The sequence below is a fragment of the Biomphalaria glabrata genome, chromosome 2 (genome assembly GCF_947242115.1).
Source record: "Biomphalaria glabrata chromosome 2, xgBioGlab47.1, whole genome shotgun sequence".
Classification (NCBI taxonomy): domain Eukaryota; kingdom Metazoa; phylum Mollusca; class Gastropoda; family Planorbidae; genus Biomphalaria; species Biomphalaria glabrata.
This window is the reverse complement of record NC_074712.1, coordinates 17,461,368-17,483,469: the sequence shown is the minus strand read 5'-3', so window position 1 is coordinate 17,483,469 and position 22,102 is coordinate 17,461,368. Positions and strand designations below refer to the sequence as shown.

At 32.2% G+C, this 22,102-nt stretch overlaps 2 protein-coding genes across 7 annotated transcripts; both read left to right on the top strand.

Moving 5' to 3' along the window:
• The first annotated feature begins 47 nt into the window (after positions 1 to 47).
• LOC106056269 (uncharacterized) lies at positions 48 to 9,391 on the top strand. 6 transcript variants are annotated; one of them, XM_056019456.1, is made up of 4 exons: positions 48 to 188; positions 414 to 627; positions 4,141 to 5,903; positions 9,255 to 9,391. In XM_056019456.1, the coding sequence occupies exons 2-3, from the start codon at positions 582 to 584 to the stop codon at positions 5,850 to 5,852; spliced, it is 1,758 nt and encodes a 585-aa protein (XP_055875431.1). In that variant the 5' UTR covers positions 48 to 188; positions 414 to 581; the 3' UTR covers positions 5,853 to 5,903; positions 9,255 to 9,391. The 6 variants fall into 6 exon arrangements, with proteins under 6 accessions (XP_055875431.1, XP_055875432.1, XP_013068374.2 ...); XM_056019457.1 differs by lacking the exon at positions 414 to 627 and having other exon boundaries at positions 83 to 188; XM_013212920.2 differs by lacking the exons at positions 48 to 188; positions 414 to 627 and adding an exon at positions 755 to 840.
• Positions 9,291 to 21,727, top strand: LOC106056270 (solute carrier family 15 member 4-like). Its single transcript, XM_056019460.1, has 11 exons — positions 9,291 to 9,431; positions 10,718 to 10,886; positions 12,656 to 12,754; positions 13,176 to 13,249; positions 14,182 to 14,321; positions 15,623 to 15,792; positions 16,668 to 16,876; positions 17,761 to 17,947; positions 18,215 to 18,403; positions 18,791 to 18,925; positions 19,593 to 21,727. Exons 1-11 carry the CDS (start codon positions 9,291 to 9,293, stop codon positions 19,814 to 19,816), a joined length of 1,737 nt encoding a protein of 578 aa, XP_055875435.1. The 3' UTR covers positions 19,817 to 21,727.
• Positions 21,728 to 22,102: the final 375 nt, after the last annotated feature.

Below are 22,102 nucleotides of genomic sequence, written 5' to 3'. Positions count from 1 at the left end.
TTTCTCCCTCATACGTCTAATAGATCTACATATTGTTGCAGATATTCGAATTATTCAATAATGTAAATCTATTCTTTATTTAAATTTTTGACAAAATTTCACCTATAACCGAGACTCCACACTAGGTTATCAAGTGTTGGCATACTGAAATTATGTTAATAATATGTTGTAGGTCTACATGCCAGTTAGTAAGTTAAAATTCTTATGTTGTATTAGTGTAAAATGATACGTATTATTACGTATATCGTCATAAACTGCTATAAAGTTTAACTAAAATTCAGAGAATCTTTCTCAAATGCTTTAAGTAAATTCAACTAGATCTACTCTATTTTTACTTACAATAATATTTTAAAGTACTATTTAGGAAATTTACTCTATAAATATATACGTTGAACATTCTTAAATTTCAACAGGCTAACAGTGATTAAATTAAACATAATGAAGAAGCCTCCCTGTTGCCCAAAAACCCGGCCAAGTGGGTTTTTTGTGGGGCTTTTTTTCGGGTATTTCTTTTCCACTATTGTTTTGGTCTTCAAAGTCGACTTAATAATTTTAGATGTAACCGAATTTCATTCGACAAAATGATTAATGAAAATATCAAAACACAGGGCACAGTTTTTGATCAAGGTTAGTAGATCTATGTTAGATTGTTATCTTAATATTTTTAATTGTATTTAACTTAGATCTAGTCTAGTAGAAATATCGAAATATCATATATGCGTACACGGTATTGTTTAGTTCTCTACTCTAGCTATGACTTCCCGTGGTTAGCTGTGACCGAGTCGTGTGGGTTTAATTAAGGTTGTGTTGACCTAAGCCTGAGTTAACCGAGTAAAAAAAGTGGGTAGCTAAAAGTAAAGCTAGGCAATGACTAGATGTGTAGGTCTAGACTCTAGATCTAGATAAGTCTGACAATATAATACTACAATTTATACTTTATGATCTAATAGAAGTCATCTAGGACTAGATCTATAGATCTTTAATCCTATTATTATTCTTATATATATAGTTAGATCTATCATCTAAATTAATCTAGAATCTAAAATCTATATCTAGATTAGATAAAGATAGATCTAGATTCTAGATTAATTCTAGATCTATATATTATACTACTGAAAAAGCCTCAAATTAGATTAGTAGATATATAGATCTAGATTCTAGATCTATTAATCTAATCTATCTATTTAAATCTATTAAGTTTATTAACTATTACTTTATTAAGTTTATTAGATCTATCATCTAAGGCGTCTAAGGCTCTAAGTCTAAGGTCTAAATTAATCTAGATAGATCTAGATCTATATACTACAGAATAAACCCCAAATATATCTAGATTCTAGATATATCAGCATATCTATTAAATCTATTCGTTAGTAGATCTAGAATCTATACAAATATAATTATAATATTTATAATATAAATATACTACTAATAATAGTAATATAGTAGATCTGGTAATCTGGTTAAAAAAATAATAAATAATAACTTTCAGTAGTTTCAGAAGGTATTTAATTTAATAGTAGGCCCACTTAGACTTACACTCCTATATTGTCAATATTGATAATATTCACATATAACATAAGAATAAGAGTTATATAACAAATAGATTTACTTAAATTACCAAACATAACTTTTTTAGTTTTTAAGAATAAGAAGGTAGAAGGCAAGAAGATGAAATCTAGATCTAGAGAAATCTAGTAGAGCTAGATATAATATTAATATAGATCTAGAAATCACCACCCATATATCTACTGAATCTACTATAACTTAGACAAAGGGACTGGGAAGAAGCTAACATCACACACCCCCATTATTTAAAAAAAAGGAGAAAAATCAGACCCAGGAAACTGCAGACCAGTATCACTAACAGTACCAGCATCACATGTAAAATCCTAGAATACATATATATATATATATTATAGTATGTAGCAACATCATAAACCACTTAGTGTGACTTTGACAAACATTATATTATTATGTCCTTACTCCATACCAACATTGCTTTACGAAATATAGTTCATGTGAAACACAACTAATAGGACTAATTGATGATTTTTCAAAAGATTTAGTGGGCAAATAGATGCTATCTTATAGATTTTTCTAAGGCTTTTGACAAAGTTCACCACCATAGTTTGCTTAAAAAAAAAATAATTTTGGCATTGATGGTCCATTTCATCAGTGGATTAAAGATTTTCTGATAGGGAGAGAACAAACTGTAATAATAAATGGCTCTAAATCAACACCAATAACACTCAAATAACATTAAACTCAGGTGTACCTCAAGCAACAGTCTTAAGTCCACTACTATTTTTAATTTACATAAATGATTTACCAAATTGCATTAGTTCAGGAACAAAAGTCAGATTATTTGCATATGATTGCATAATATTCATTGGCCTCCTTCAGTTGTAGAACAACTATAGTTCATCTCAGAGCACACTTCCTCATGTGGCTGTGGAGCCCTATCAACACCGATAGCACTCAAATAACAGTAAACTCAGGTGTACCTCAAGCAACAGTCTTAGGTCCACTACTATTTTTAATTTACATATTAATGATTTACCAAATTACATTAGTTCAGGAACAAAAGTCAGATTATTTGGAGCATGTCTTTCCACCCAGAAAAATGTCAGTTATTAAGAGTAACAAAACTAAAACAAATTAATTCCACACAGACTAAAAACGCAAAAGGTGTTTATAATAAATGAAAAACTATCATGGAATCCCCATATTGATGCAAATATCAAAAAATCAAACAAAGCATTAGGGTTTATTAAAACAAATTTCTATAAATCGAATAAGAACATAAAAATAAAATGTTATTTAACCTTTGTTTTGCCAATAATAGAATATGCATCCTCTGTTTGCGACCCTTTCAACTCAAGAAAACATTAAGAAACTGGAACAGACACAAATAAAGCAGTGAGATTCATAACTAACAAATATTCACATTTGACTAGAGTAACACCTTTAGTAAAATCACTAAATTTAGAAAGCCTTCAGTAGAGAAGACTCAAAAGTAAAGTAGCAATTACACATAAAACACTGAACCATAATCTTCAAATACAATAACAAAATCTAATAAAATACCCAGACACAAAGGTAAAGGCACATTCCTTATTCCATATGTTAGGACAAATTTGTACAATGGCTCTTTCTTCCCTAGTGCTATTAAAGCATGGAATGGATTGCCTAAGCCAGTCAGGAAAACCAGTGACTTGGCAGAATTAAAGTCATTGGTTAACATGCATGACTTGATGCATGATGCGTAGGACGTAAATCATCTTCTTTTTTGAAGTAACGTCTGTATTATATAAGATAGATATAAAGATAATTACATATAACTGGCATAATTTTTAGCTAGAAAGTATTTGAAAGTTGATTAACCTACCTTCCTTAAGTCCATAACTAATTATATAACTTAGATAATTACTAATTGGTAATTAATAAATGGTGTAAGCCTACTATTTTCCCAAAAGTGCAAAGATATATAGATCTAGGATGTTGAACATGTGGTCACAGTTGTTGGTCAGTTTATTGGAATCCATATTTTAATAACCTTTATTAATAGACTTTCTGTATATCGTTGAAGTCTCTTTGCAATTCACTTTGTAAGCATTTTTATCTATTTGTAGTTGGGATATCCTTCTATAATTAGAGAATTTGAAATTCTGAACCTTTGTTATTTTACATTCTCTGTATATTTCTCTTTTGTCAAATGTTATCAATCATAGAGAAGTTTGTCTGTTATAGTTATAAGGTCTTCTGAGGACTAATAAGATCTTTTACCAGGCTTATAAACCAAGACTTAAAACATTCCTACAATAATGGTATATTAATTCTGGAAACATAATAAAATAAAAATAATTTTTTCAGACTTTTTATTTTTTATTTTTCACAAAATTGAAATTAAATCTTGTAGCTCATTAAAAAATATTGTAATTTTTTAAAATATAAAAGTAAGAACAAATTATTTGAATTTCATGAGATCTTTGATTTGGGTTATTTACTTTTGAATGATTATTTGGATTTGTTGAATTTAGTATACCCCCTAATTTAAATAGAATTTCACTGTAGTTATTTACATTTGAGCTCTTTGTGTCATTCCTGATAGTATTATTAATCAATGTGTTACACTTGCAGGGTCAATAAAGACATCATATGGGCGTGGAAGAAAAAATGCAGCAGAGTGGGCCGAGATGATCAAGGATCCTGACACTGGCAAAGTCATTTGTAAATATTGTCAAACACCAGTCAGTGCAAAGATTGAAAGGATTCGAGTTCACTTAAAGAAATGCAATCAAAAGCAATCTTTTTCTGGACCAAATCCTATAGAAATGGAGATTTTAGAAACCATTTATGGAGGCACAAGTGCTTCTCCAAGCGTGGTGCAACTGCCCCCTAAAAAGAAGAAAATGAAATTGGCAGATTTTAGTAATGCAACCACAGAGCATCAGAAAAAGCAGCTAGATGTTTTTGTTGCAAAGTTTTTTTATGCCAACAACATACCATTTAATGTAGCCAATAGTAAAGAGTTTAAAGCTATGATTGAAGTCCTGAGACCAGGCTATGCTGGCCCTGAGGCATCAAATTTAAGTGGTCCTTTGATTGAAACTGTTGCTGAGGAGATAGACACAAACACTAAAATGAAATTGCAAGAATACAACAGTGTTACCCTACTTCAGTATGGATGGTCACATTTAAGAAATGATCCCTTCATAGCCACTGGGATGCACACTGGTCAGTATGACTTTTTACTGAATGCAACAGATTGTCCTCCTGGTAAAAAAACATCTGAATACTGCACAGAGTCTCTCGAATCTGCGATTCAACTGTGCCTCGACAAATATGGCAAAACAGTGTTTGCAGTATGTATAGATAGTGAAAAAAGGATGAATAAAACAATGCACTTTTTAAATGAAAAAACCGGCCTGCCTGAGCTTCTAACCTATGGCTGCTCAGCGCATTTTATTAACTTACTTGGAGAAGATATATCTCCGAAAATAGCCATACAGGATATAGTGGATGTGAATAAATTCTTTCTCTCTAATGCCCAGCTCACAGGATGGCTGAGAGATAAGCAAGGGATCATGCCCCTGTTGCCTCCTTGCTCTGGGTGGCACTCTCAGTATGACTGTCTGAGCACTTTCATTCAGAACTATTCCTGTTACATAGATATTGTTACAGAACATTTTCAAGAAGTTCCTAAGGATCTGACAAAACTACTGGATAATGTTACCTTATACAAAGTAGCATTCCAGAACTTGAAAGAGATGGCTAGCCTCTTCAGAGCGCTGGATCTCATTCAAGCAGATTCTACCAACATTGCTCAAGCTGTAGAAATCTGGATGGACCTTCTAGAAAATCCTGATTTAGAAGCTTGCAGAGACACCATAAAAAGAAGAATGGAGGAAGCCCTTGAGCCATTCCATTACCTTGCCAATTTTTTTGACCCAAGATACAGAGGAAGAAGGCTAACAGCTTATCAGGATGATATAGCTGAAAAATGGCTAATTGACAGCCATCCAGAATGGCTGGCCAGATATATGTCTTATAGAATTGCAGATCCAGAATATTTTCCCAGCTCCATGTTTATGGATTCTTTCATAAAGGAATTCACACCAATCAAATGGTGGAAGATAATGGAGATGAAAACAGCCAAAAAGGAGAACTGGCCTGCTGGCTTCCATCAGTTTATTCAAAGTTTAATTTCTTGTCCTGCAAGCACTGGCTCTCTTGAAAGGATATTCTCCACCTATGGTCTTGCTTGGCCAAAATTAAAAGAGGATTTATCTGCAGAGAAAGCAGAAAAATTAGTGAAAATCTATCAGTTCTTGAATGTTGAAAAAAGCTAACTGTTGTGAAAAAAACAAATTGTACATATATTTTGTTATGTATATATATGTGTAAGTAATATGTTTGAAATATTTAAATTTATTATAAAATATAAAATTTTCATATTATTTTGTTGTTCTATTTGTTTAAAATCCATAACCCATTCTACAAAATGTTCAATTTTTGACCAAAGCAAGGTCATCTAGGCCAGATTTTTTGGTTCATAAATTTCCTTTTTGGCAGTATCAAATAAAACATAATTTCTAAGGTAATTTAGCTTAATACTTATGAAGAAAACAACAACACTTTTTAACCAATATTTATTTTTAAGTTAAATAATATTTACGTTTAAGTTAAATGATAATCATAAAAAAGATGAAAAAGAAACAAATGATGAACATCTGCTAAAAAATTGGTTATATGGTTATATATATATATATACATATTTTATTATTATAGCTTTTATATAGTGCTACTTTCATGCTTATAAGATAAGATAAGATAATTTTATTGATCCAATCAAATGGAAATTCAGTTTGACTACAATTGACAACCTCAGCGTAACTACTTTACAAAAACAATATGGATGAACAATTATAGCATGCTCAGAGCTCTTTTGGTCCAATCTCATTTGTGGGGAGGGGGTGGGGGAGAGTATCTAGGAGTTGGTTTTCTGTGCTGCTTTAGGGGCTCAGTAAACACAACTCTGCCCAAGTTGGGTGTCGAACCTCGAGCCCCTTTCTAGGTAGCCAAGCCAAGTACAAGCGCACTTGACCTCTCGACCTAGATGCTTTGAGCTAGACACTTGGTAAAATTCTTTAATAGTTCATGTATAAGCTAAACTCAGATGGATACCAAACAGCTATTGGGCTAGGACAGTGAGTTAATTGTGCTGGCCATATGTAGGAACAATTTGACTTCAATGTCTAAAATGGAAGCATGCATTTATAATTCTGAAATTGCCAGACATCATGGATACCAGTAGTGCTTATTATTAAATGACTTTAGTGCTTGTAAGCATTGCTGCTAGGAAACTGTCACGAGTTGAGTCTGTGACCTATTTCGACCAGTTTCTAGAAGCGAGGTCAAACCAGTGCAAGTGTCCAGCGTAAACACATTAATTTTAGGTATCCAATCAAAGAAAGGTTAAGGGAAAAAAAATAGCACATGTCAGCTTCTAGAAGGTCAAAGTTACTAAAATAATTAGGGGAGAAGTTTCCATGATTCTGGAATGTACTATTAAAAAAGGTATAAATTAAGGAAAATTCAGTTAGACGGGGTCCTCGCTTAGTTATCGCTTAAGTCCTTTCTTAGTAAAGGTTTAGTTAAGTTTTGTGATATTAGCAGGTCCATTTAATTAAAGTTTTATTAGTTGAAGTAATATTATCTGAAGCGAAGTTTCATGTATCTTTAAGTTTTATTTAAGAAGTATCAAGTCAAGTTGTTACTGAATTGAGAAGTCATTTTATGTGAAAGTTGAAGTATTATTATTAAAGAAGTTTTAAGAAAATACAGAGAGATGTTTCTTTCTTCACTTCATTGAATTGTCAAGTTTGATAATATAATTCCCGGCAAGTGTGATCGTCACAAAAACATCTGGGTTTAAGTCCTGGTAAATTTCTGGATTTGAGAATATTTGAGTCTTGCTTAGGAACTCAGCAGAGATTCAGCAGCTTTCTCTCAATTGCTTTTCAAGCATATTTTGGTGGACTTCATGTTTAATAAACAGTTTCTCCTGTATAATATTAAATAATCAGTAAACAAACAGAAGTGTAGCTCATACTTTTGAAGTATTCCAAAACTCAAGCATGTTTGGATTTCCAAACACATTTACTCTTTATAGTTGTTTAAAACAGGGGAAGGGAGGGGGTTCCTATCACTGCAAGTTTTACCACATACAGCTACAAATAAAAATGTTTCCACACACAAGTGTTTGGGTTTAAGCTTGAAAGCTGTGATTCAAAATGAACTGCTGTGTCATGGTTCACATCATGACAGTACATAGGCCCAGTATGTGATACTACTGTCATCAGCTGATAACAATTATTATGGTTAAATAATGAACATAAGTTTTGGTTGTTTTAAAAAAAGTTACTAGTGCTGTTAGTAATTTCTTGGATTGTGATCTAAACTGAATATTCATGATGGATACATGTAATCTAAAAGACTCAAAAGAGACTTTGAAAAAATATCCTGCTAATCATTGAATTTGCTAACATAAAATATAAAAAGGTACTTTTTAACCTTATTAAAAAAAATAACCTTTTAAGTCTTTAATTGTGTTTTTTAAAAACTATTTTATAACCTTAATATTTGTCAGTCATCTCTAGAACTTTCTAAAAAAAAAAAAATAAATACTTCATTTGATAATGTACAAACTTGAATGAAAGTAGTTCTTTCCTTGTTTCACTACAAGCCTACTTATATATAAATACAATTAGCAGGAAAAAAAAGTGAGGATATATATACATATGTAGCCTATATATAACCTTTTATGTATTTAAGAACTACTCAGTGTGAAAAGACAAAAAGAATGGACCCTATCCATTTTAAGCAGCTTATTATTGTAATTTTAAAAAATATAATTAATTATAATATTATAATTCTTATGAGTGCATTGAAGTTAAGACTATACATACAAACATTATTCTAATTCTCCTTTAAGCATGTATTCAAATAATTAATTAATAGATGGTTATGCGAATAAATAAGAGTATAAATCATTTAAACTTGTATTTAAATTTTAAAATATAACATATGCTGTGTAAACAAACTAATTTCTTTTTGATAAATATGAATAGGTCGACTACTTATTTAATGACTTTCTTTCAACTAGAGTTTCCATTAAACCACCTAAGTTTAACCAGAATTTAACACAAAAAAATCATAATTAGCTGTAAAAATTGATAAACATGACACAACAAGAATCAGTCTTAGTGCTAGACTGAAACACCAAGAAATGTATGGATTAATTATACCAAAGCACATTTAACATACTGACATTATCTTGAACATTAAAGAACTTAGAGAGTTTTAGAGAGTTAAGTATACCCTTTGTGTTCAAGAATTAAGAAAATTGATGAAAACGTTTTCATTGACCAGTCAGTACTTTGTGTAGCTGAGCATTAATGTGTCTGATACTAAGATGTCATACCTTTTTAGATCTGCTCAACATATGAGTGGAAGTTTCTGCATTAGGTGAGCGTAAAAAACATTAGCTTTTTAAAGTAACCCTATTAGCCACTGTTTATATGATCTGGTGTTTTCCTGCCTCAAGAAACACTGGGAAAGTAATTTTTTTAAAAAAAGTTTCGAATTAAAAAGCTTATAAATGTGCTTTAACTGTAACTGAATCTATGTAAATTGAATCCCATCATATCTGAGTTACTTTATTTTGTTTGTTATATATTGTTTTCAAGTAGATTCAGCTTTCCTGATGCGTCAACCAGTGTGATAAAATGTTGCGAGCAGATGTGGATCAGGAGAGATCACCTCTGCTGAACAGAAACACTTTTAGAAATTCTCTGACTATAAGTGATGATGATGATGATACATATAAAGAAAAGATTGGGAAAATCCACTTGAAGTATGAACCAAAAGTAAGTTAGCAGCTGCATTCAGCATATTTTCAAGCATTCTCTATCAAAATACAAATAAAATGAATCTTAATGGGTAACTCTGATACTTTTTTGTTGTTGTTTGTTTTTAAAAGATTTACTAGATTTTTTAGAGCGAGCTCCATTAATATTCCTTTCTGTGAAATGTACATTGTTAAGCCAGAGAATGAAGACTTATTACCTTTACTGACACCTAGATTAGGTTTAGGGGATAGTAGGCACTACAAAGGGGTAGAAACTTTAATGGTTCGGCTTGCTGCACCTTTGTTTGAATGGCCTGACTGGTCACCCCCCCTTTCTTTTACCCTTAAATTTCACACATGTGGCTCCTGTGCCATGCCCTGGAAAAAACGCTTCAGCTGGCAGACTAAACCATGTGAGGGGGTGGTGCTAACATGGCACCACTGGGCAGAAAAGCCTTCAAAGCCAGGTCACTGGCCAGGGCATAAGAGTCCTAAGATGGACTTTAACTACCACATGTTCAAGACCAAGGCTGACCAGCTAATTGGAAGTAGTAGAATGTGGTTAGGCATTGAGGGAGATGGGCAAGAATCTATCCCTCATTACTCTACATGCAATTATGAGACCGCATCACTAATGGAATTAGAAACAGGATTAATACAGTGATTGGACCCCATGATGTCCTGCTAACTACTGTCAATGGAATGGAGAAAGACACTCAACAGATCTTGTGTGATGCCTCATTGGTTTAACAGAGTAAGGGAAATGGGAAGATAAAATTGGCTTTATAGTTTAGATGAAGTAAGTAAAAAAAAAATAGAAAGAAATGTCTCCTGTAGTCATTGAATTGACTTAAATATATTTTTTTTACTTATTTAGTAATCACTTCACAAAGTCAATACTGCAGAATGTAGCATCTTGTTTGAATGCTTTAGCTCCAGCTGTTTTGGTCAAGTATCCATTTGAAACTAAAAATCTTTGGGCCAGGTCTACAAACCTGAGTTACAATCCCTGTATGTCTACTAGAATTTGAACTACAGACATTTTTAAAAATCTGTAACCTATTTCTCTGATAATTAGAATTAATGATTGCAGCTACCAAATACCTTTGTTTCTACTCAATAATTTAATATTGTTGCAATTTTATTATATTACTGATAAAAATGAAATATATTATTATTATTATTATTTTTATAATTAATTACATTTGTATAATTATTATAAAGTTGTTTAAATATATATATATATATATATATATATATATATATATATATATATATATATAATTTTATTCCTTTCCTATTTAGGTCCCCATTTTCAGCCCACAGAAGTTGGCTATAGTCTTATGTATCCTGTTTGTGGAGCTATGTGAAAGATTGGCCTTTTATGGAGTCAATGCCAATTTAGTTCTTTTCTGTACTAGCATTTTGGACTTCACCAGCAATGATGCTACAAATGTTAGCCTTATCTTTTCAGGTAACATCAAAATAAATATCCAAAGCTTGTGCTTCAAAATATTTACCCTTTTTAAAAATATTATTAATCTACAGATTAGTGAGTGTTATGCAATGTGTGTATATGTGTTTATATGGTGGCAGTGGGAAGAGGTGAGGGATTGGTTGTGAATGATTCGACATAGATGTCATTGTTGGCACTTGGTCTTAGAGAGAGATGACCCCAGAACGCCAGGCTGAAAGGTTGTGTCATTGTAGTGAGTAAGATTTTGTTGAAGATATTATTACTAAAGTCTACTACATTTATTTAATTTTACCATGCGTTGATTCTGTTTATATTATCAATAAAGTTTTATTTAGTTTGTTCACAAAAGGAAGTAATTCAAGTTTTTTAAAAGTTTTATTATTTAAGATACATTACTATGGTTTAGTTGTCTACCAGCAGTTTGGTGCTACAAGTCAATGACTGGTAACAACAGTGAGTGCCTAGGTGTCTGAAGTGTATGATACAATCACCATGCTGTATGACTGCCTGGTTGTGTGGTATGCATGCTGGACTTTCATTTGGTCATCTCGTTAGTTCCACATTCATACCCTGCCCCCTGTCATTCTGCAGGAAGTTTGGACTAGGAAGTAGATTATCTCAACTCTGAAAGAAAATCAGAAACATGTAAAACATTTTACAAACATGCTTGGAAGATGCTTTTACACATCATATAAGTAATCTAAAACATATGTTTGCATTAAACTATTTGGTATATATGACTATATACCAAATATTAAGCTGCTATTTGAATTAAATAAAATTTTCTAATTTTCCATGGAGGGCATCTTACAAAAAAAATAATAATTTGTGTTTGCAAACTGGAGTTAGCTTTTGTCACCATTTCTCTGCTTACTTGTCATAGACTGATTTATGAAAACATCCTTTAGTGAACATAGTGTTGTATTTTAAGGGAGGTAACTCTGTTAGATGATGAATGTTTATAATGAATACTGTGAATGATAGCATGCAACAAACATAATAAACATCAATCTTGGTCTCTAGTTCTTGCTCACACAGTTCACTGATGCTGTCTCTATTGCCACTGACATGGGTTCACAGATCTATGTTGCTCTATAGTTGCCTTAGGAATTGTTACTCTCGTAACTCACCAGGAATGTCTTCTACACTGCAGGAACTAATCGTCCATTGTTTCATAGACCTTCTGACAACTCCACAGTGCACATCTGCTGTTTCTCTTCCTTGCTGGCCTGTACTGGGTGATGATCCCTTTTGTTCTACTGCAGGCAGAGGGAACCAAGCTTTAGTCCAAGGCATAAATGTTTCTCTCACAGGGACAGAGATACAACAATATGAATGGAATTTTTTGGACAGTGAACCAGTTTGAGGATTTCAACTTTCCCCTGCAACCAACAGGGGATTACAAAGTTGGCAGCAGCTACATCATCAAAAAACTGAACTGTTTTTTCACAAACATAAGATGAAACTCATGTTGTTTAACACTATCTGTTTGCTAAATGGATCCTTTGGAAACATTTTAAGACATAACTCATGCTGTTTAAGATCACCAGTGTGCTAAATTACATGATAAATGAAAAGAGCTGAATATATCAAAGTGCTAATGAACTTTCCTGGCCATTGAAGCTTACTATCACTAATAACAAGCACCTTTTCTTTAGTTAAAGAAATACCCCAAAAATGGCGAGCCAGCTGTTATTTTTCTTTTAAATGTTTTATTATATCCTAACACAAGTGTGGCTATAACTCTGTGTCTCTTTAATGTTTAGGTTCAGTTTATATTATTCCCATCATTGGAGGTTTCATTGCTGATGCCTGGTCCAACAGATTCAATGTGATATTTGCATCTGGACTTATCTACCTTTGTGGTTAGTACACCCTTTTTTATATGTTGTTGAAAATTTCCTAAATTAGTAACATTTTTTCTGTAGCATTATGAAAAGCTTTTTGTTTAATGACTAGTTATAGATACTTAAATAGAATTATCCTATTTTCCTATTTTTGACTATATAAAGAGATATATGAATTAGTTTAAATAATTTTTTTTCAAATGCCTTACCATGCACGTTTATTCATGGTGAGATGTTGTACAGGGATAAAAATCTGGACAAACAAATTAGTCACCATTTTTTTCTGTACATTTATACAGCAAGAGCAGAACATATAAAGACAGTATTTTAAAAATTTGAAAGGATTAATTACAATTCAGATGAATTCAGTGACATTTTTTAACATGTTTCAAACATATTTGATTCAACTGATAATTTATTTTTATTATTGCTCCTACAGGGTTGTTTTTAATTGTGTGTTCAGCAGTAAATTATGAGACCTTGTTTAATGAGACTAATATAAACCCAGATGTAGTAAGTAGCCTACATATTTTTGTAGCATTTTGCTGTTAATATTATTGTATATGACGTGCAGCAGGAGAAAATCCAGGAAAAATACTGCCATCAGAGACATCAATGTTTAAGAAGTTTTTAATTTTGTAGAAGTTTCGATGTTTATTTAATGCAAGTACATTTCTACAATAAAGGTCATTCTTTAGTCTCCAACTCTCTCTACTAAATGAATAAAGTAGAACACTTGGCAATGGCAATCCCTAAATGTGCAAACATTTTTGCTACCACATACATTAACAGGCACAGTGGCTGAGTGGTAAGGCGCTTGGCTTCCAAACCGGAGGGTCACGAATCCTGGTGAAAACTTTTTTTTTAAATTTTGAGTCCACCTAGCTCTAATGGGTACCTGACATTAGTTCTGGAAAAGTAAAGGTGGTTGGCATTGTGCTGGACACATGACACCCTCATTAACCATAGGCCACAGAAACAGATGACCTTTACATCATCTGCCCTATAGACCACAAGGTCTGAAAGGGGAACTTTTTTTTTTCTTTACCTGTTCAGTTAACAAAGGGACAGCTACAAAACATAAATCCTTTAGCACATTGAGAGGTTCCAATTATTCTTGTCTCACAATCACCCACCTGTATCATATTACCATGACAGTGAATGAATCTCTCTACTAGTGGACACCTACTATTAACTTCCTACGTTACCAGTACTCTCTAATTTATATATTCTACAACAATACATATCACTCTCTCTCTTTTTTTGACATTGACACTTGCACTTCTCATGTTTCTAGTCCTCACAGTGTGCTATGTCTCTTATCTCTAGTGTTAACTCTTCATTGCTAGCTGATCAACTGAATCTCAATAATTAAAATGTATTCCTTGAACCGATTTTTTCAAGACTGGAATGCTCTGTTAAAACTTTGTGTCTGTATATTTCAGGAAACTTTACGCATTTTTTATATTGTTGGCTTGTCACTTGTGGCTCTAGGAACTGGGGGCATCAAAGCCAATGTAGGATTATTTGGGGCACAGCAGGTACAGGATCTTGGCACCCAGGCTGTCCAAGTGTACTTCAACTGGTTAGTTCACAACCTAATACTTTTGGAACTAGTAAACAGAATACTAATAAGGTTATTTTTTGAGTAAGAAGATTAATGAGGAATGCAGTATTTCAGGTGGCTATGCAGTCCCAGCTGCAACCAACACAGCAGACATAATATTTTTTAAGTAGTGGCCGATTTAGGTTGTTTTTTTTTGCCATCTACCTCTGTCCGCGGCAATGGATTTTCTTCTGTCTTCTGGTCTCAAATGTGTATCAAGTGGCTCTTGTAAGAAATCTTCATCAGTCTTGTTTTGAAGCCACCTGCTATTGTGCTCTCTTCTATGTCAGTTAAAGCAAGTTGGTGCCTAACATGGTCTTTAAAGTGTTTCTGGAGGGACACCTCTCCTATGCTTTTCAGCTGACCAGAATGGTTGCCTTTGGCATAATGGTTGTCCCTTATGTGGAATACATGCCCTGCTGTTGAACTATAAGCAGTCCCTCTAGTGTCCATGCTCATATTTGTGAGAATATTGCTATTTGTAGTGCAGTCTTGCCAACATATGTCCATGATATGATGAAACACAGACATCTTTTGGTGAAAGCATTCAAGAAATCTTAGTTTCTTTCTGTATAGTATCCATGTATCAGATCCATAAAGAAGGGTTGAGACAACCACTGCTTGGTAGACACTGATTTTTGTAGGTATGTGGAGCAATTTATTCTGCCACACTCTCATTTGGAGGTGTCCAAAAGCTGGCTTTATTCAGGTGCTTATCAACTTCCCTTAAAAGTGATGCGTCATTTGATACTGTGCTTCCCAGGAATGTGAAGTGATCCACCATGTTAAGTGGTGTCTATTCACTGTGAGTAGATTTTATTGGGTTACTTCTGAAACATGATTTCTGTTTTTCCAAGGTTTATTGTTAGACCAAAAAAGCGGGAGCATATGCAAATTCATTGAAGTGAGCTGGAGCTAATGGTCAGTGAAAGCAAGTAGGGTTCATTCATTGGTATAGAGAAGCTCTGTTAGGACCATTTCCTTTGTTTTTGTATGAGACAGTAGGTGCTGAAGATTGAAGACATTGCTGTTTGAGAAGAATCTGACCTAGATGACTGAGCAGTTGCTGCCTCATTTCACCAAACATTAGCTAAAGAAGATAGCGACCATTTAAGTATTTTTATATGTTATTATATTAATAATGTTAATACCATGATTGGGAGAATATCTAAGGTCTTTTAATGAACAAAAAAATCACATAAAGAATAACCTTTTTTTTTTTTAATTTTAAAGTTGAATGCTTATTAGAGTTTAAACTGTTTTATAATGTTATCTTTCAGGTTCTACTGGTTTGTAAATGCTGGTGGTTTGATAGCTTTCTCAGCTGTTGCTTATGTTCAGCAGAATGTCAGCTTCACTTGGGGATATGTTATTCCTTTGATATCCATGATAATTGCTCTTATACTCCTCAATGTGGCCAGATCTTTTTACATTTATAAGCCTAGACAAGGTATTCAAAATATTTAATATAGATTCAAAACTACTTCATATATAAAACATGTTTTCTTTTTTTTTTTTCATGTCTTTACTTGATATAAATTTTTTGTAATTCAAAAATAAATCTATAAACCAACTTCAATTCTCAACTCATCTGTTCCTTGATTTTCATCGTACTGGTCAACCTTCACTTTTCCTGTTCAGCATCTGTCCTTAAGATATCAATAGACAGGCTTTTCTATTCTTTTACCATCTGCAGTCATATTTTCTTTGGATGTCCTTGTCTAAAATTAGTATTTAATAATATAATTGTAATCCCATTTAATCACTAAGCTCCCTTTTCAGACCTGGCGATCTCTAAGGCAGATGATGTAAAGGTCATTGGTTTCTGTGGCCAACTGCCTTTACTTTTCCCTAACCATCTTTCTTATTAGAGCTGGGTTGGACTCAGAGGTGCCCTAAAGATCCAGAAATAAAAAATCTCTAGGATTCGAACCCAGGGCCACCAGTTTGGAAGCCAACTACTTTACCACTCAGCCACCATGTTTCCTATTTACTCATTAGTCTTGGTCTAATTAATTTAAATGTTTGCTAAAATGGAAACTTAGGACCTGTGACTCCCCAAAAAAGTTAAATTTCTGTAGTTTATTTCTTTTAGATATTTCCAAGACAGTATCATTGGCTACATTTAATAAGTGTCAACATTATTATAAGATAAATAGTATAATATCAAAATGTAGCATTCTAAAAACTCTTACTGTAAATTTTTGCATATCAAAAGATAACCCCTCAAAATATTTCTTTTTATTGTAAAGGCTCATTTGTATAGGAAATAGAACAAACTATGTTTAAGAACGAACACTTCTAACTAAAATATTTTTTTTAAAGGTAGTGTTTTGATCACCTCCTTCAAAATTTGCCACCAGGCTTGTTCGAGAAGGTCACCTGAGATCAATGGTAAAAGATCGACCTTTGACTCAGCACGGAAACAGTATGGTGGCAGCTATGATGATGTCACTGTTGATGGTGTGATTGCTGTTCTCCGTGTCTTGCCGATATTCTTTTTTGTTATTATGTTTTGGGCTATATACTCCCAGGTGAGCTAGTAATAATGTTAAATTTGATTTATGTTTTTAGTAGCTTTTGTCAGCTAAATAAAATCTAGTTTTCTAATTTCATCTAAGTATAACATATCAAAATCAGCCAATGGAGATCACTGTGCAGGTCATCAATTTTTGCAAAAATGGTTATTCGGTTATCTAGAAAGCTCTATTTGAGAATAAAGAAGAAGAAAAACGAAATAAGCTAGCTATGATCATATAATACAACTGTGATAACTTAACAACTTTTTTCATGAAGGCTATTATTTAATTTCACTTCAAGAGCTATACATTTAGCGATCTTTGTTTTAATCTCATTACTGTTTGTTGATTAGGTTAGTGCAGACATGTTATCTGAGTGATTATAAATTAAATAATTAAATTATGGCTTTTATATAGCGCTACTTTCAGGCTTATAGCATGCTCAGAGCGCTATAGTCCAATCTCATTTGTGGACGGGCATGAGCGGGGAGGTGAGGGTGTATCTGAAAGTAGGTTTTCTGTGCTGCCTTAGGCACTCAGTAAACACAACTCTGCTTGAGTCTGGTGTCAAACCTCTAGCCCCCTTTATAGGTAGCCAAGCCAAGTTCAAGATAAAGAAGGTGACTTGTCCCTGACTTCTAAATTACCTTTAATATTAAAAACTAGATTTGTTTAAAATCCTGTTGAAAATCAGGAGACATCCTGCATCTTTCCAAAATAAACTAAATTGTTAATTTTGATAGTTTAAAAAGTAATAAAACAGTTGTTATTTTGACAGTCCAGATTGTTTTAAAAATTCTAATGCCCTCAGTACCAAAAACTAAAATTTTATATATTATAATTGGCCAAAAAACTTGTATACATGAAATTTTAAGCTCTTTTGCTCCTTTCAATGACAGATGCAGTCAACCTATTTCTTGCAAGGTGAGAGAATGGATCTCAATGTTGGTGGTGGTCAAATTCCTGTGGCCATGCTGAATGTCTTCAACACTATTGCTGTACTTATTTCCATCCCTATACTGGATAGAATTATCTACCCTTGCTTTCAGCGTATTGAGCGTCCTTTAAAATATATGCACAGAATAGGTAAAATCTTCATTAGGATTATTGTGTGTCAAACAAATACAAAATAAATGAAAATGCTAAAATATAGAAACAAATATTTAAAACATATAACCTACTACAAAATTTTATATTTTGTAAAATACATCCATCAATTTAAGTAAAATATATGCATTAATGTAAGTAAAATATATCCATCAATTCAACTAAAATATATCCATCAAGTTAAGAATAATATGAAACACAAATAATGTATTTTAGTTTTGTATTATCTTTATTTTCATACCTTAGGTATTGGCTTGATACTGTCAGCTGGCTCCGTTTTCATTGCTGGCTGGGTAGAGATAGAGAGAAAGAAACAGTTTGGCTTTGATCAAGTTGTAGGAGATGAAAAATTTTATTCTTCCAATATGTCAGTCTTTCTTCAAGTTCCTCAGTTCATGCTTGTTGGAGCAGGAGAAGCTTTTACCAACATAGCAGGTTCTTACATTCACACTTTAAAGAAAAGTTCTTAAGAGATTTATTGTACCTATTAATATTAATAATAGCTTTATATAATACAATATAACTTTAATTTAGTTAATTGAACCAGTGGTTTACTGGACCAACAACTTATTCAGTTGGAATACCAAGTACCACAATTCTCTTATAGCACAAGTTAAAACTGTAGTTGTACCAGCTCTTTAATAGAACTAAAAGTGTCTTATAAAGCATTAAAAAAATCACACAATGGTACTGGATTAGGCTATTCATGTTATATTTAAAGGAAAAATATCTGTGCAGCATACATTTAAATTATTTTCTTGTGCAAAATAAATGTTTACATATACAGTAGTGTTTGAAATTTGTTTTGTTTTTAATTGGCAGGTCTGGAATTTGCCTATACTCAGGCACCAAACACCATGCAGGGTCTGATAATGGGAATTTATTTAGCCACTGCAGGAGTGGGCAACTATCTCAGTACAGCCATCATAGCCATCATTGAAGCTACTACAAAAGATGGTAATTATAATAATATAATTACTGCAAACTTAAGATTTCAGCTTTTAAAAATATTCTTGACCTTATCTTCCCATTCTCACACAGTATCTATCAATCTTATCTTAAATATATCAATATAGAAACATTGTTTGTGTGTGTGTGTTTTTTTTGTCTTTCATTTTTAATGTGTTGGTTTAATTAAGTTTAAGTTGTAGAGAAAAAAATCTAATTGAGACCGTGCACAGATTTTGGAAGGAAGTAGTACACACACAAAAGTCATGGTTCAATGAGATACAGTTGTTAAAGTAATGCAATAAATTCAGACCATCAGATCCTAGATTCTTATTTTAGAAATTCACTCCATTTTTGCTCTTTTAAAGTTACTAGACATTACTACAAATCTATAAAGATGAAACTTGCTGCTATGAAGAGGATGATGACCATCAAAAGACATGTCCTTACTTTCCTTTGTTAAACCAAGCCCTAAGTATAAATATGTAAAGCCTGAAATCAGTGTTTCATCAAAATATAATTGTTCCATTTTAGTATCAGCAGCCTGCATTACCCCATTCCACCTTGTTTGTATTGAACTGCATGTTTTGAATTATCTAACCATCTTTCTTATTTTGATGACAATGTTCAACTCAACTAGTATTACTTTTTATATCATTGACTTATGTTCCTACAGACCCCTGGTTTCCAGATGATATCAATGATGGCAAAGCAGAGTATGTATTTTTTGTTTTTGGGGGTTTGATGGTGGTATTTTTCTTGGGTTATCTCCCTGCTGCCTACACCTACAAGTATAAAGAGTTTGCCACTGATAAAGAAGCTGCTGCTACAACATCTGGCAACAGTCAGGCCACTACTGTCAAGAGGACATTCAATGAAGACAGTGTTACTATATTCTGATGATTTTTGGACTCGGCTACTAGTACTACATAACACTTTCATTTGTTTGTAGAGCAGCAGTCCTTCAGCTGAAGTACAAATAACCCTTCAAGTACTCTCTGTTGGGAGGATTTTGAGGTTAAATACACTGACGGTAGCTCATGTTTCTTAAGGAGAACTACTTTTAGCTTTGCGCGCGCCTTAGAGAAAAGAATTAGAAAAAAAGGAAAAGAAAACTCTTCTTTATTAACTTCTTGATAATGTTGAGTTATAGCCTAAAAAAAGTTCTGTGCTTTGTTTGATCAAATATTCTATTGAAGTAATTATGTCTGTTATTTGCTTATAATAAAAGCTTTTTTTTTCACTTGTGCAATCAATTCCTGCAACCACCAAAGAAAATTATTAAATATTATGAACTTGTATGTAAATAAAAGCGTCAAATGTATTAGAATAAGCTCCACTTCACTGCATTGCTTGTTCTCTAATTCCGTTTTAGTTACCAGGAATTCATATATTTATAAAGATCTTTCCAGGGAAAGTTATAAATTGAACTATATACTAAGCACCTTTCCAATGGTCTCTGGAGCATGAAAAATTTGAATGTGTCACTCAGGATAACCAGGGACTTAAAATAGTTCAAATCTCTCATTTATATAAATTATGACATTAACACATTAATAACCACAGAACTCGTGTATTGTTTTTCTGGAGATATTCTCTGTAGTATATAATGTACATCATTGAAGGTTACAATGTTTTGACCATGATGATATTTCATCAACATAAATAGAATTTTAAAAAAAAATCTTTGATTTCCTTTACACTTATGAGATTTTTTGTACTCTCAAAAGATATTTCAGTTTATACATATTATTATAAAAACCTAGCATACACACACATGTACACCCTACACCCACCATGAGATTGAAAAAAATTGTTTACAGGTATATATATATATATATATATATATATATATATATATATATATATATATATATATATATATATATATATATATATATATGCCATCTGTTTATATCATGCTTGATTGCTGAGAAATATGCTTAAACTTTAAATTATTTATATAGTCCACAGTTGTTAATGAACTGTATGATACTATTATACCATCTTGCTGTTTTTACCACACAGGTCCATACACTTCACACTAAAAAATATGCAAAGTTGTACATGTTTGTTTATTCAAATTAAGTCTTCTGCATCTACTCTATATGAACATATATATATTATATATATATATATATATATATATATATATATTTATTTATTTATGATATATGTAAATGAATAATGTTAAAAAAAAGTTTCCTAAGACATGTTTCCAAGTGCACTTTGGGAAGGTAGAGGGGGGGGGGGCACTGGGATTTCTTTTTAGATTTTGTTGTCTCTTGATTTTTGTGTTGTTTTAAAACTCAATAAAAATCAAATTAAGTTTTAATAAAAAGAAATGTTTCCACTTGCCTTGTAATCATATTCCAGTTTTGACTTCAGGGTGGATGTGTTTCTATCTGTGTACTTTATTTGTACCACATAAAGGCACATAGACTAGTATTCAGTTAAGCTCAGTGTTAGTTTTAAACAAAGTATTGGTGTTCAGTTAGAATAGGTCTATATTACAGGGACTATCATTGTTATCTATTGCAAATAAACTATTGATAACACTTTTCTGATGTTTGCTCACATTTTCAATAAAGAATTCCCACAAAAGCTTTTTGCAATACTGGTAAAAAAAATAATAATTAAATTTCAGTGACTTATTGCAATTGCTTTTTGATCTGATTTTTATGTATAATTTATTTATACAAAATTGCTATTTTTTTTTAGCTGTTTAACTTTTTTCTCTACAATGTTTGTAACAAGTCTAATAAATCAAATATTTTAAATAAAATAAAATACTTTCTCACTTTTTAAAAATATTGTTAGTATTTGAACTAATAGAAATAATAGTTAATTAACTTTCAGAGACTTTGAGAAAAGGAGAAAATTCATGACTTGTTATATTGAATTAGGTTTCAAAGATATTTCTAGCAGCCCTCTTTTTGAATCAATTGTCCAACATCAGTTAAATAGTAATGTTATAAATCCTTATATTAAAAAACAACAACTTTGTTACAGAAACAAACACAAAAATATCTGAGATATAAAATTCATTTATTATTTGTTTCATTGTTTAGGTGAAACATTTTCAATTATTTCATTGTCTTAAAGCTTAACAGGGTGTGGTGGCTGAGTGGTTAAGTTCTTGGCTTCTGAACCTGTGGTGAAGACTGGGTTTTTTAATTTTGTGAT

Excerpts from the sequence above, each read along its gene's own strand:
- LOC106056270 (XM_056019460.1), top strand. The coding sequence starts at position 9,291 with ATGTTGCGAGCAGATGTGGATCAGGAGAGATCACCTCTGCTGAACAGA. Across the intron at positions 17,948-18,214 it reads AAAATATATGCACAGAATAG|GTATTGGCTTGATACTGTCA; the intron begins GTAAAATCTTCA and ends TTCATACCTTAG. Across the intron at positions 18,404-18,790 it reads AGCTTTTACCAACATAGCAG|GTCTGGAATTTGCCTATACT; the intron begins GTTCTTACATTC and ends TTTAATTGGCAG.
- LOC106056269 (XM_056019456.1), top strand. The coding sequence starts at position 582 with ATGATTAATGAAAATATCAAAACACAGGGCACAGTTTTTGATCAAG. Across the intron at positions 628-4,140 it reads GGGCACAGTTTTTGATCAAG|GGTCAATAAAGACATCATAT; the intron begins GTTAGTAGATCT and ends TTACACTTGCAG.